Here is a 15299-nt window from a genome sequence, read left to right on the forward strand (position 1 = left end):
TAAAAGAAAATGAAAAAGGAAGCCAAAGACTAAAAGTATTCATAATGAAAACATATTTGGAAAAAGACTTTCATCTATGAAATAGAAGAGTCTTACAAGTCAGTAATAAGAAGACAAACCACCACATGGGGCACCTGGGTGGTCAGTCAAGTTAAGTGTCTGCCTTTGGTTCAGGTCATGATCCCAGGGTCCTGGGATCAAGCCTGCATCGGGCTCCTTGCTCAGCAGGGAGACTGTTTCTCCCTGTCCCTCTGCTGGCCACTCCCCCCTGCTTGAGCTCTCTGTCAAATAAATAAAATCTTAAAAAGAAAAAAAAAAAAAGACAAACCACCCAATTTAAAAGTGGGCAGGAGATGTAAAGACACATCACAAAAGATGAGGCAAAATGGCAATATGCACATGAGAAGGTGCTCAACACCATCACTGAGCAGACAAATACAAATTAGAAACACACAGAGACACCATCACACCTAACTAGGGTGGATTATATTTCAGACAAGTTACAATATCAAGCGTTGGCAAGGGATGTGCAGCAACAGGAACAGACATATTGTGGGAGGAGTGTAAAATGGTACAACCACTACAGAGAATTTTTGGCAATTTCTTATAAAGTTAAAAACACACTTATAACCCAGAAATTAAATTCCTATGCATTAACCCAAGTGAAATAAAGAGGCATGTCCAAATAAATACTTTTACACAAATGCTCATAGCAGTTTTATTCATAAAAGCCAAATCTGGAAACCCAAATTTCTATCAACAGGTGGATGATTAACAAAGGTTTGTCCATACAATGGAACACTACTCAGCAGAGAGATACCCAAACACATAACTACTTGGTTGAGTCTTTAAAACATGCCAAAGCAAAAGAAGTCAAGACACACAGAATTACATACTGTATGGGTCCATTTATGTGATGCCCCACAAGCAAAACTAATCTACACTGACCCAAAGCAGGTACTTGGGACTAGGGTGGGATTAACTGGGAAAGGGCAAAAGGAACATGTTTGGGTGATAAGAATGTTATTTTTCTTTATTCTATTGGTGGTTACACAGGTATATGGTTTCTCAAAGCTCTGTACACTTTAAATAGGTGTTTTACTGTATGGAAACTGGACGTCACCAAAGTTGATTGAAATGGTCTGGTAATATCTCTTCTGCACCATTTGAAACATCTCTAGTAATGAGGAATTTTCCAGAAAATGTAGTACTGTATGCCCCTCTTTATCACTTACCCCCTGAAGGCTAGTGTTGCTGGAATTTAAGAACTCAGAATATGCCCTCACAGGCAAAAAAACTGGTTCATGTCATTTCAAAACTGGTTGTTTTGGTTAATGTTCAGAGAAAAGAAAATCAGAGGCAGCAGCTGAAAGTTGGGTAGACCATTATGTACTGTGTATTACAGCTCCCCAAAGAGGTGTCTGCTGTACCTTATCTGCAGATTCCTCTCCCAGGTCATCCTCTTCTCTAGCTGCCATGGCTCTTTCTCAGTTCTGGGGTCACCTCTTCTGTGAAGCCGGCCCAGATCCTCCACACCAAATTAGTCCCCTCCTTACCTATGCTCCTACACAATGTGGAACTTCTTCAGCACTTAGCTCTGTGCAGTGAACTTTGTCTTCTCCATCAGACCCAAAAATTTCATCTGTTTCCTAAGTGTTCAGCCCTGGTCCTTCTAGATCAATACATATTCAGATAAATGACAAAGTGAGCCAGAAAGCGGGGAAAGTGACCAGAAGAGGTCAATCATGGAACTGCTGAGACAGAAAACCTTGAGCAGTGCACTGGGACTGTGTGCCCCTTGAGTGGATTAGAAAGATATGCAGGCGACCAGGTGAAGGCAACACTCCCCAAAAGCAAGTAGACGGTCATGGGTGAGCTCTAAAGGCATAAATACGAGGCGTGCTAGTCTTCCACTAGCTACTGCTTACAACTTCTGAGTTACATATAGGCAGAAGACATCAACAGGGCTGAGAGAAGATATTTCCAGCAGACCAGTAAATTATACTGTTAGAAAACAACAAAATCCAAAAATTTAAACTACAGCAGTACAAAGCAAGAGAAGAGCCAATTACACACAGATTTGGGTGTGCTTTTTATTGCCTTGCACTAGGTACCAGGGACACATAATCAACTGTGACCATGTCCTGAAGGAATTAGTAGTGTAATAATGAAAGAGATGGTAAATAAAAACATAATTTTGATATACCGAAGTGAGTGCAGTAACAGAAGTGCTCATAGCAACACAAGCACAGAGGGGTAACTGGTTGAGCCTGACATGATGCCTGAGATGGGTCTTGACTCCTGATGAGGAATTATCCAGGTGTGGAGTGGAGAGCATTCAAACAAGGACAAAGAGAAGGATGCAGGCGCAGCTTGGGTTAAGTGGGAATGTCAAGCAGTTAGTGTTGCTGCAGCGCCAGCCACGTGGCAGGAGATTAAGCAGTGGGAGATGAAACGCCAGGAAGCAAAAGGCCTTAGAAAGCAGGACCGGGAGCTTGGAAATTATCCTAAGGACAATCGGGAACCAACTTGTGGTTTTAAATAACAAAGGTCTTTCTCCAACTTGCCTTTTTGATAGCTCAAAACTTACCACGTGATATTCTTTTTTTAAGTATTAAGACACATAGTTCTGCTTTAAAAAGGATTTTTAACTTGGGTGAATTGTAATTGTGCAATAACATATAGAAAGCTTGAGACCTAGCCCATCCCCCAGCATTGTTCCAGCTCAAAGCCAGCTGTCCAGTCACGTGGCTCTTCTGATGTCACATGTTCGTAGTGGAGGACAGCACCCCAGTGCTGCTGCACAGTGGTGGGTGACAGCCCACTCTGAAAGCAGCCCTGCCTAGGACTTTGGAAAACGCTGACACCTCCAAAATCATGAGTTAGGACTCATTCCACTCCCTCCTAAATATCACTCACTGAGTTGGAGAGTCGTTATTTTATAAGTTATCTATATGTTCCCCCTGACCTGCAGACTTCTCACCCAAATGTATGGTGGTCTTACTCAAAGGAAGTCCTTCTTGGTGAACACCTTGATTATTTTTAAAGTTTGGGGTTGAGTTGAAGTCTTTCCCATACTGACTACATTCATAGAGTTTCTCTTCAGTATGAATTTTCTGGTGTTGAAGGAAGTTTGACCTCTGAATAAAGCCTTTCCCACAGTAACTACATACATAAGGCTTTTCTCCGGTATGAATAATCTGATGTAGAAGCAGCTTGGAACTCTGAATGAAAGCTTTCCCACAGTCCTTACATTCAAAAGGCCTATCCCCAGTGTGGATTTTCTGATGTTCAGTGAGATGGGCTTTCTGGAGAAAAGCTTTCCCACATTCCTTACATTCATACACTCTCTCTCCAGTGTGGATTTTCTGGTGTCGAATAAGGTACGAACTCAAAAAGAAAGCTTTCCCACATTCGTTACATTCATAGAGTTTCTCTCCAGTGTGAATTCTCTGATGCTGGGTAAAGTTTGATGTCTGGCTGAAGCGCTTCCCACACTCATTGCACACATAAGGCCTTTCCCCAGTATGGATCCTCTGATGTTGAATAAGCTTTGAACTCCGAATAAAGGCTTTCCCACATTCATTACATTCAAAGGGCCTCTCTCCAGTGTGAATTCTCTGATGTTCAATGAGGTCTGAGCGATGACGGAAGGCCTTCCCACACTCCTTACATTCATACTGTTTCACTTCTGTGTGGATCTGATAATGTCGAATAAGGCTTGAGCTCCTAATGAAGGATTTTCCACACTCATTACACTCATAAGGTCTTTCTCCTGTGTGAATTCTCTGATGGCGAATAAGCAAGGAGCTCTGGCTGAAGCCTTTCCCACACTCCTTGCATTCGAAAGGCCTCTCCCGGGTATGAATTCGCTGGTGCCGAACCAGGTCTGAGCTGTGATGGAAGGCTCTCCCACACTGCATGCATCGGAATGGCTTTCCTCCTGCGTGGGCTCTCTGGTGCTCAGCGAGGTCTGCATAGTGAATGAAGTCCTTTCCACACATGTTGCACACATAGAGTCTTTCTCCGGTGTGAGCTCTCTGATGCTCAGCAAGGTGGGAGCTCTGGCTGAAGCTTTTCCCACACTGCTCACATCTGTAAGGTTTCTCCCCAGCATGAGAAATCTGATGTCTAACTAGGTCCGAGTTAAATGTAAAGCTTTTGCCACAAATCTCACACTGGTGGGCTTCCCCTTCCACAAGCTCTCTCTGGAGGAGAAGGAGGTTTGAGCTCAGAACTGGGCTTTCTCCTGATTTACTGCCCACCCGAGCTGCCTCTCCTGCTTGGATCTTCCAATGGGTAACCGTCACCCCCCTGAAACTGCCCTCCTGAGGGGGGCAGCTCCGCAGGCTCTGCCCTTCTGGGTTTCCCAACAGCCCCGCTAATCTGGGTTCAGGGAATGCCCCAGACTCAGAGGCAGGGGGCTCCATCACTGTGAGTGTTTCGGACATAGTCTTGGGCAGATTTCCATCCTCAGAAATTCAGGCTCCCGAGTCACCTTCTTGTCACAAGTTTCTAGGAAATAAAAGAGAATAATATCATCTTTTCCCTTTGTCAACAGACAGGAATCTGCTGGAGCAGGTGGGGGACAAAACACATCCAAAGAGTGGGAAAAAGGACTATTTTCTCTGCCCACACTCTTTACCCCAGTGTGCATCTCAACCACCTACCTCAACCACTTTAGAAGGCTTCTCTGGGGCTCCACCTCCAACACCCAACTCCAGGGACAGAGTGGCTGGGTGGCAGATGGGGAAGGATGTAGCTTGGACTCTTAAAAAATTAAGACATATTTCCAAAGAAACACAAATGTTATGATCTTGCCACCTCTTCATTGTCCTCCTTTCCCTTTGTACCCAGCTTAGATCCCATGTTCTATGGTACTATGTTTATTTGGGGTTATATATTATAATCATGCTAACTCCCCCTGCCCTTCCTCTATCATCCCTGCATGGGAAAACCCAACTTGGGTTAAATTCCACTTGCTTCCCATTCTGTGTCTGTATCTATGCCAACTGAGCTCTCTCTACATTTACAAAGCCTTGATTAATGGGGCCCTGAGAGCCACTGGCAATGTCTACACTTTCCTCCTTCTCCTATAAGATCACCCCTGCTTTGTCCTCTCTTCTCAAATGCCCAATACTCCCTCTTCCTTCTCAGCTGATGCCCTTATCTCAATGAGAGAACAGAAGAAATGAGATGAGGGGCGCCTGGGTGGCTCAGTCATTAAGCGCCTGCCTTCGGCTCAGGTCATGATCCCAGAGTCCTGGGATGGAGCCCTGCGTGGGGCTCCCTGCTCAGAGGAGAGCCTGCTTCTCTCTCTCCCACTCTCCCTGCTTGTGTTCCCTCTCTCGCTGTCGCTCTCTGTCAAATAAATAATCTTAAAAAAAAAAAAATGAGATAAGAACGTCAAATTTCTCCTGCCCAATCTGCCAACCTACCTGTCCATACCCTCCCTCCTTACATGTGCTACACTGTCCTTGATCCAATCTAGGGTGAACACCTCCACCTGGGCACTAAAACCCACCCCTCTCATCCACTCAACGGCACCAAGCCTTCTCTGTACAAGTCTAGAGCTGGAATGTTCACAGCATTTATATCCACCAAAATAACCAACAGAGGGATGGGCAGATTGAAGAGTACTCTACCAGAAACTAATATGTAGCAATGAAGAATTGCTATACAAAGGCAAAGATGAATCTCACAGATGAAATGTTCAGCAGAAGCTAGGCACAAAAGAGTTCATATTGCATGATTCTGTTCACATCGAGTTAAAAAACAGACAAAAGCAATCCATGGTGGGAGAACTGAGACACTGCTGACCTTTAGGAGAAGATAAGTACTGGCAGGGAGTGCTGGTGATCTACAAGGCACTCTGAATCCCACTGGTGTGTCACTGTGGAAAAGCTCGTTCAGTCAGGGGTTATTTAACCTTACAGTTGCCAAGGTGCTATGCCCAGCTCCCCTGCTCAGAGTGATGCCTACCCCCACCCTCCACCCCACTGGGAACCACCTGTAGGCAGGACTCTGCCTTCCCCAAGGTCTGCCCCTCCCCCTGAATGCCCACTCTTGGCTGTCCATCACTGCAGGACAATGCACCACAAATACAGCAGCAGAAAACAGTACGTCTGTCATCTCACACCTCTCAAGGTGTAAAGAACAACCCAGTGTGACTGGGATCCCTGTTCAGGGTCACACAGGAGTCAGCCAGGCTAAGTTCACATCTGAAGTGCTGGGAAACCTGTTCCAAACTCATTCAGGTGTCAGTAGAAACCAGTTCCCTACAACCAGAGGACTGTCCCTGACTCCTTGCCAGCTGTCAGCTGCTCTCGGCTCCTAGGGACACCTTTATCACCAAGAACAGCACATAGAACACCTCTCTGACTTCTCTTCTGCCACCAGCTACAGAAAACTGCTCTCCAAGGGCATGCATGACTAGGTTGGCCCACCTAGGGCCTTGCCACCTTACGTCAGCTGATTTGGGACCTTAATTACATCTGCAAAATCCCTCCATGGTAGCTGTGAGGTGTGTGTACCTTAGGGGCCAGGAATCTTAGAGGGCCATCTCAGATGCCTACCATACCACAGCCAATGCCTGGTCAATCACAGGAGCCTAGAGTGCCCTGGGGGCAACTCAAGTGTTATCCCAACCCCAGAGCACCACTTCCAGGGAGCTCCATCCAAGATGACCCCAAACAGGGGCGCCTGGGTGGCTCAGTCAGTAAAGCATCTGCCTTCGGCTCAGGTCATGATCCCAGGGTCCTGGGATCGAGCCCCATGTCAGGCTCCCTGCTCAGCAGGGAGCCTCTTTCTCCCTCTCCCTCTGCCAAATAAATAAAATCTTAAAAAAAAAAAAAGACCCTAAACAATCACTTCTTGCCCCAAATCTGCACCAGTAGGAAACAGACCCTGCTGTGTACCCCATGAAGGGATGCCTTCCAGACGCATTTCCAATGTGGACATCAAGGACAAGAACCTGCCCCTAAGGGCAAAGCTGGGGGTGAGGTGAAGCAGCAATGGGAGCAGAAGCAGAGGGAGTAACCAGGTAACATGTGCTCTGTGGCCCTGCCAGGGCATCCTTTCAACACGTGTTTCTCTTTTATGTGAGCTAGAACTTGCATAAAGCACACATATCTTGATGAACTCCTTGTGACACCTATTTAACCACCGCCAAGCCCACACAGAACATTTCTGTCATCTAAAAGACTCCCCCTCCATGGGCAATCACCTCTTTTATTATAGAAGAATTCTGCCCATTAAAAAAATTTCAATTGGGGCGCCTCACCAGCTCAGTCAGCAGAGCATGTGACTCTTGATCTTGGGGTTGTGAATTCAAGCTCCATGCTAGGGGTACAGCTTACTTTAAAAAATAAATAAATAAATAAATAAGTTCATTTAAACAGAATTATACAACATGTTTCTGTGCCTGCATTTTATTCATCACGTACCCATTTTTTAAAAAAGGTTTTATTTGCGAGAAAGAGTGTGCGCGGGTGCACACAGGGGGAAAGGCTGAGGGGGAAGGGAGAGGAGGAATCCCAAGCAAACTCTGCGCTGAGCACAGAGCCTGACACAGGGCCTGATCTCACAACCCTGAGATCATGACCTGAGCCAAAACCAAGAGTCAGACTCTTAATTATAACACATACCATAAAACTCACCATCTTAAAGTACACAGCTCAGTGTTTTTTGAATATTCCTAAATGCAAAACCATCACAACCATCCACTTGCAGAACATTTTCATCACTCCCCCAAATACGTATCTGCTTTAACTCAGTATTCTGCCTGGAAAGTCATCGACATTGCAGGCACCAGCAGCTCACTCTTTTCACGGATGCACAGCACACCACCGCAAGAATAGGTCACAATCTACTTCTCACTGACACCTGAGTTATCTGTGGTTTGCGGTGATGATTAAAGCTGCTGTCAACACTCCTGTACTTTGAGGGTCCTCGTTTCTGCTGGGTGCATACCTGGGAGTGACTGCTGGGTCCCAGGTCCCGGGACTGCTCACTTGAGGGGTCACCTGGTCAAGACACTCTTGCAAATTGCACGGGGAGCCAGCGCAGCTGTGGAAGGCAATTCTTCCCCTTTTTGAGGGGGCGAGTCCATACAGTCATGCTGCCTTTGGCAGGTGATGGAGACAACCTTCAGGGTGGCCGGGGCTCGTGTGAGTTTAGAGTGTGACTGTGTGAAGCTGCACCTGGTGGGAAAAGGCACACCCCACCCTCTGGGCCAGAGGAAGTACGTGGTGTGGGACAAAGAGTGGCCGGTGGGGCAGACTGTGGCAGACTGAAGACTGCCCAGAACCTCTGCTCCCTCCGAGTGACAGAAATGCCACCTAAAATATGAGGAGGCACGTGGCCGCCCAGCAAATGACTACACCTCGTGGAGTCCCCTGAAGTTAGGCGTGACCCTGTGACTGAGATCCAGCCCATGAGCCGGGACTGCAAGGGATGTGTGCAGGGCCCCTACCTCCACGTCCCTTCTCCCTCCCCACGGTGACACATGGATGAGGCAAGCAGCCAGGCTGCCAGACGGCCTTGACGGCCAGAGCCACCAGGTAGGCAAAGCGGAACAAGAAGTTAAAAACACTATTTTGAATCTCTGTCACAGCAACTTGAATAATGCTTAAGTAATACTAAGAAACAAGCGGATTACTCAGACCAAGGCTCCCAGTGATGAAAAAGAAACTGAACCCACACACCAATAACTGGCAATAAGGACAAGGAGCTGAGCACAAGTCCGTGGCAGGCATTTCTGTCCGGAAGAGATCTCCCTGGTAATTCATCTGCCAACACAGCCCCCTGGAGCAGCGACCCACTCAGTGGAGCGGTGATATGGAGCAGATGAGGCTTGCCTCCTGGCACTCACTGAGGATGTTTTTCGGAGTTAAAGGCTCAATAACTTGGCTTAAAAAAAATCTTTCTGCTGCTTATAAAAATTACTTCAGGTATTTTTTATTTTTTTAAAGATTTTATTTATTTATTTGAGAGAGAGAGAATGAGAGAGAGCACATGAGAGGGAGGAGGGGCAGAGGGAGAAGCAGACTCCCTGCCGAGCAGGGAGCCCGATGCGGGACTCGATCCCGGGACTCCAGGATCATGACCTGAGCCGAAGGCAGTCGCTTAACCAACTGAGCCACCCAGGCGCCCCACTTCAGTTATTTTTTCAAGCGATAAGGTAAATTATGCCAATTGAGAAAGCGAAAACAACAGAAAAACTGAAAAAAGAAAAATTATAAAATGACCTTTAACCCCACCACTAAGATTACCAGTGAACACTTTCCTCTGGTATCTTTTCTGCACTAGTATTTTTATGAAATCAGGACTATACCACTCAGTTTTACATCCTGTTTTACTTTTGTATCTTTTTAATCCTTAGCCATCACAAACATAAGATACACGTCATAAAAATATTTCAAATAATAAAGAAGTGTAGACAATACAGACAAAATTTAGATGATGAGAATCCCCACCAATTCAACACATTACCACTGTTAGCTGTTTTGGTAATACACATTCATTGACACTTTGCTTGAAGAAATACTTACAGAAACTTGATTTTCAAAAGTAAAAATGGGATCACACTACACTTATCCATCTGCAACCTTTCCCCCATTTATAATATATCCTGGCATCCTCAAGTTCATCCACACAGATGTTAGCCTGGTTCTGTGACCGGCACAGGGAGTCACTGAACCCCTATCCGGATCAGACACCGGAAGGAACATTCGTCCCTGCGCCTCTGGTGTCATGGCAGGCATGTGCCCTGAGGTGCTCGGCCCACCTGCCTGACCCTTTCTCCTCCCCAGAGATGGAAGGAGTTAGCAGAATAAAAAGTCTGGGCAAGTAACAGGCAGGCAGCACACAACCTGCTGCACGGGGGTGCACACTCTGCTCGGCCCCTCCAAGCCACAGGTTCAGCGGAGTGGCCCCCGAGGGGCCCCAGCAACCAGCGCTTCCGGTGAGCAGACACCAGAGTCTGTCTGATGCTCTGACCCAGCCTTTGCCCAGAAGTGAGGTGGCAGTTTGGCCATTTGCCTCATCGGTTCAGAACTCAGGAGGAGAGGTGGGGTACAACTTATTAGGTCCCCTCAAACCCCACCAGGCACAGTGCTGAGCAACTGACTCACATTGTCTCACACACTGCTCTAAACCTTCTAAGGCAGGTGTTCCCTCCGTTATTTACTCTACAGATGAGAAAATGGAGACTAAGAGAGACAGACAATTGCCCTAAGGTCACTAAACTAGTAAGAAGCAGCACTAAGGTTCAAATCCAGGCCTACCTTCCTCCAGTGCCCACTTCCCCATCGTAGATTTTTTCCCTTCCCAAGTGTCACCTGTCACAGGATCATATGGGGTATTATAAAAGTAAGCTGATAGTTTAAGCCTCACTTTTCTTAATTAAAAAAGGAAGGGGGGTAGGATGTTGGGTTTTGCTTTGGAAGTAGTATCTTATGATTTTTATGTTTGAAAGGACTGTTGTACTCCTTGCAAGCAAACTTACATGTGTCTACAAGAAAATAGCTTTAAAAAGTATGTGTCTTTTAATGGTCTTCATAGTTTTCCCCTAACTTTAGAGAGTTATACCTGGCTTTGAATAAACATTTATCTGAAGATCAGCCATCTGTCAGTTTCTGCTTAGCTCCTTGTTTTTTGTGAATTCAAACAAAATTGAATTGATATTTTTTCATTTAAAGAAACCTGACTGAGGGGTGCCTGGGTGGCTCAGTCATTAAGCGTCTGCCTTCGGCTCAGGTCATGATCCCAGGGTCCTGGGATCGAGCCCCGCATCGGGCTCCCTGCTCCGCGGGAAGCCTGCTTCTCCCTCTCCCACTCCCCCTGCTTGTGTGTGTGTTCCCTCTCTCGCTGTCTCTCACTCTGTCAAATAAATAAATAAAAATCTTAAAGAAAAAGAAAGAAAGACAGAAACCTGAATGAAATGAACAAAAGGAAGTAAAAATACACCAAGCCTGTGACCCCACAACATACGGAGCTACCATGGCCTACCTTTCTGTTACAACACAGAGAATCTGCTGGATAAAATGAAACATGAAATTGTGCAAGTACACAGCTGATGCTGAGAGAGATGGGGCAATCCTCGGTGCTGGAAATGAAGTGGGATCTTAACCCGGAGTGGGACCCTGTGAACTTTGGGATGACAAGTGGGGGGTGTGCACGACATGGGCACTAGGAGCTTTTTCTCCCGAGCACTGGTAAAGGACTCACAGGCTGGCCTGAGTCCCTGTCTGTGGCTTACAGCCTTGAGGAAGCAGGAAGGTTGCTGAGCTTCACCCTTGGGAATAACAAGAGCAAAGGGCACCTGAGTGAAACACAAACCAGAGCTGCACGAGAATCTGCACCTGCTCCTGCCAGAGCAGGGATGAAGGGCACTGAGAACCTGGTGTGTGCCAGTCACTGGGCAAGGTGTCTCGTTTTCTCATGTTCTCCTCACAACTATCCATGAGGTCCAGGGAGGTGACTTGCTTAAGGCCAAACCAACTACTAGCTGCTGTCTGCTCCCCATCCCACCCCACGGCACTTTGGTTCCTGCTCCCAAGGATACTGACGGCCTTCGCCTCTCCTGACAAGTCCAGTGTCCTTCCACCAGTCACCTTCCGAGACCCGAGGCTGCATGGACATGCCTGACAGCTCCTTGAACCACTTCAATGGCACCGCTGGGTTCGGGGTGGGAGGCTTCCCAGACCACCCCTCCCTCTGGCTCATGAGTGTTGTCTGGGCCTTCTCAGCTCTGCCCTCTCTCCACATCATCCCCAAGACCTTTCCGGGAGTCAGGAACCCATCGCCGTCCCTCCAAGAGAGGCTGGAGCCGTGTGTGCAGGCTTGTGAAAGAGCAGCAGTCCCTCCCCCCAGCCCCTCTCTCCACCTGCCCTAAGAGAGACGCTGTGGATACCGCTGGCATTAGCATACTGTTAGAATGCTGTGTCTGTAACGCGGAGAAAGGCTCCATCTGTGCGGATAGGGAGCAAGGTACCACTGAAGCCTGGGGTTCACGGGCATCGCAGATCCTAGGTGGGCAGAAGGCAGTTATTCCCATCACCCGTCGGGACTGGGCCCCAGGGGAGAGACGTGCTGCAGGGTGGTGACGAGCACAAGCCTACAGACGAACGGCCCGAGCTCCAAGCCTGCCTCCACGAACCCTCCTGGGGAACCTCCAGCCGAAGATCCCGGCGCCATGACGTAACCGGTGTGAGGGGGCACCAGGCCCCCGACCTCGGCGGACGCATCCCCTGGGACTGACAAAGACTTCCAGGGGAACGGGAGCCTTAGGACAGCGCCACAGCGGCGCAGCCGGCCCCTCTCGCGCCCGAGAGTTCTTCAGGCCCAAGGCGTGCAGGGAAGTCTATCCCCCCAGTTCCTCCCCACCGCACCCGCACCGGGGCACCGGGGCGGCTCCGCCCCTCCTCCCGCGCCGGGGGCTTCAGACCCCGGCCCCGCTGCCGAGGCCGTCTGGAGCGCTCCCCCGGGCTCCAGAGAAAGCAGGCGGCCCGCAGCAAACAGCAGCACTGCCCGCGCCCGCACTCGTCACCTCGGCCCGCAGCCCAGCCCGGAGGGGCCGCGAGCACAGTGCGACGCCGGGCGCTGGAGCCAGGCGCTCCGCGGCGTGGGTGCGCGTCCCCGGGCGCCCCCCGGGGAGGGACGGTGCGGGGCAGGCCGCGCCCGCGACCCCCGCCCGCCCGCCCGCGCGACCCCGCCGCCCCGCCCGCCCGCGGCCGGGAACGGGCCACTCACCGGGACGCCCGCGGCGAAACGCCCGCCCGCCGACAAAGCCCGCACCGCCGCCCACACGCCGCGGCCGGAAGTCGGCCGAGGCCCCGCCCCGACAGCTTCCGGGGCCGCTCTAGGCGCCCCGGGCCGCCGGCCTCTCGGTGGTTCGGGCTTCCGCCGGCCGGGGTGCGGCCTCCGCGCTGCGGCGGCCGCAGTGCCGCCGGTGCCCGAGCGGACGTGCGCGCGCGCGGTCTCGCCTCCCGGAGCTGCCGGTGCCGCCGGGCGGAGCTCGACGGGGCGGGTGGGGCCCCGGCCGGCGGAGGCTCTCTGAGCGGCTGGCGGGCCTGCGAGCCGCCCGGGGCCGCCCCTCCGCCGGGGAGCCGGCTCGGGGCCTCCTGTCCCCGCCGCTGGCGCCGTCGGCTGGGGCGTTCCGTCCACAGCCCCGCGGGAGGCCCTCGCCCGCCGCGCTTTGCAGGAGGGGCCGAAGCAGCAGTCGGGGCTCGGAGGCGAGCTCGCACAGCTAGTGGGCGGCCAGCCGACCGCCCCTGGGGCCCCGCCCTCACCCTGGCCGTGCGGCTGGTCCCGGGGGGGCAGAAGAAGCCTCCGGAGACGGGCCCCCCGCGGCGGGGCGGCTCGGTCGGAACTCCCGCGCTCCCGGTCCGCACCTGCGGGCGATGCACGGGACCCTCTGGACGACTCCGGGCCCTGGCGGCCAAGGCAGAGCCATGGCAGGAGCGAGCAGGAGCGAGAGACCCCCGCCCCCCCCCGGTCCTCGGGGCCGGCTCGGCGGCCCGCGCCACCCTCCCGGCTCCCGTGCGTGTGCGGCCACACTGGGCGTCGTTCCGTGCGTGCGTTTTAAGCCCCCAGGTGGCAGGTGTACCTATCCCCTCATTGTGCGGTTGGCTCTTTGTACTGAGCGTTGTTCCGAATCAGCCCGCGTTAACGCGCACACTTGGTCTGGTCCACCCACTCGAGCTGCGCTCTGTACCCCTCCTGATCAATGAACGTTGCGTTTGTTCCCCGCTTTTCTCTACTGCAAAGAATGCAAGAGAGCAGATCCTTGTACGGTTTTCCCACGTCCGAGCAAGGATTCCTCTAGGCGACGGGCCCAGAGACGGGATTAACTAAGCATTGTAGCTTAACATGTTGCCGGGTTTGCTTTTCAGCGACTGTCATAATTGATACCCCGGCTACGGTGGTGGCAGAGCTCGTTTCCCTGCATCTTCACCAGCACTTAGTGTCTGACTTTCTGAAATTTGCCAATCTAAGGGGTGAAGGGCAGTATCCTGTTCTTGTTATCGAATTCAGTGAGACGTCATTTACAAGCATGCAGGTTTTTGGGGTTTTTTTAAGATTTAGTTATTTGACAGATAGCAAGAGCAGGAATACAAGGGGGGGGGCGTGTAGGAGAGGGAGAAGCAGGCTTCCCGCTGAGCAGGGACCCCGATGCGGGGCTCCATCCCAGGACCCTGGGATCATGACCTGAGCCGAAGGCAGTCGCTTAAGGACTGAGCCACCCACGCGCCCCATATGCAGTTGTTTTTAATAAATACATGTGATAAGTAGTTTTGCCAAATGTATCCTCCTGTGTGAGCTCCGCAATAAAACATCACCATCCTCCCCAAGTGGTCCCCTGGGCTCCTCCCCGACCCCTCCAGCTGCTTCAGTGAACAAACCTGATTTATAATCAGGCCAAACCTCCATATTTATTAGTCACTTGAACTGATGGACTCTGACTGAAATGACCTTGCCCCGTTTTTCCACTGGGCTGGCTTTTTCTTTGTGATTTGGTGGAGTTTAGTTTTTAGTCTGGATACAAATTATTGACATATTACGTATGTTGCAAATGTCTTGCCTTTATCTGCTCACAGAGTTACATGTGCCCTTCACTGACGCTGGTGTGTTCAGGCTTGTCTGTCTTTTCCTTTGTGATGTGTGCTCTGTTCCTCCCTCTGTCACAGGACCCTCACGGTGCTGTCTTTTCTCAGAGAGCCTTAACATTTTTACTCTCAATGCTTGGCCTTCCAACCATCTGGAATTTATTTCTGAATATGATGAGATGTTGGAATCTTATCCTTTTCCATATGATGAGCCAATCAATATCCCCGTAAAGTGAGTTAAACAACCCGCCCTTTCACATACTGCCTTGTCATAGAAAAGTGTCTTGAGAAGAATGGTACTGAAAAGAAATGAGTGTTGCAACCATAGTGAGTGGAGGCGTGTGTGGGTAAACTAGGAAGTGATGGGTCGTGATACATAGGGAGTTATAACAATGTGATTACACGTATGTGTGGTCCACAGGGGAGGACTGCAAAGAAACACCCACCCATCCCTACTTAAGACTTAGAGGGGTTCCTGGCTGGCTCAGTCGGCAGAGCTTGTTCCTCAATCTTGGTTGTGAGTTCTAGCTCCATGTAGGGGGTAGAGAGTACTTAAAAAAAAAAAAAATCTTGGACACCTGTGTGGCTGTCAGTTAAGCGACTGCCTTCAGCTCAGGTCATGATCCCAGGGTCTTGGGATGGAGTCCCACATCGGACTCCCTGCTCAGTGGGGAACCTGCCACTCCCCCT

At 50.3% G+C, this 15299-nt stretch overlaps 1 protein-coding gene across 3 annotated transcripts; it reads right to left on the bottom strand.

Moving 5' to 3' along the window:
- Positions 1-693: 693 nt before the first annotated feature.
- Positions 694-12869, bottom strand: ZNF623 (zinc finger protein 623). 3 transcript variants are annotated; one of them, XM_064587764.1, is made up of 3 exons: positions 7972-8968; positions 4671-4770; positions 694-4515 (listed from the first exon to the last, which is right to left on the bottom strand). In XM_064587764.1, exon 3 carries the CDS (start codon positions 4449-4451, stop codon positions 2940-2942), a length of 1512 nt encoding a protein of 503 aa, XP_064443834.1. In that variant the 5' UTR covers positions 4452-4515; positions 4671-4770; positions 7972-8968; the 3' UTR covers positions 694-2939. The 3 variants fall into 3 exon arrangements, with proteins under 3 accessions (XP_064443834.1, XP_045751713.1, XP_064443835.1); XM_045895757.2 differs by lacking the exons at positions 4671-4770; positions 7972-8968 and adding an exon at positions 12754-12869; XM_064587765.1 differs by lacking the exon at positions 4671-4770.
- Between the last annotated feature and the right edge of the window lie 2430 nt (positions 12870-15299).

This window comes from Mirounga angustirostris, unplaced genomic scaffold (genome assembly GCF_029215605.1).
Source record: "Mirounga angustirostris isolate CCGP_5_RB_7025 unplaced genomic scaffold, mMirAng1.0.hap1 SCAF_4, whole genome shotgun sequence".
NCBI classification, from domain to species: domain Eukaryota; kingdom Metazoa; phylum Chordata; class Mammalia; order Carnivora; family Phocidae; genus Mirounga; species Mirounga angustirostris.

Coding starts and splice junctions, on each gene's coding strand:
- ZNF623 (XM_045895757.2), bottom strand. CDS start 4,451: ATGTCCGAAACACTCACAGTGATGGAGCCCCCTGCCTCTGAGTCTGGG.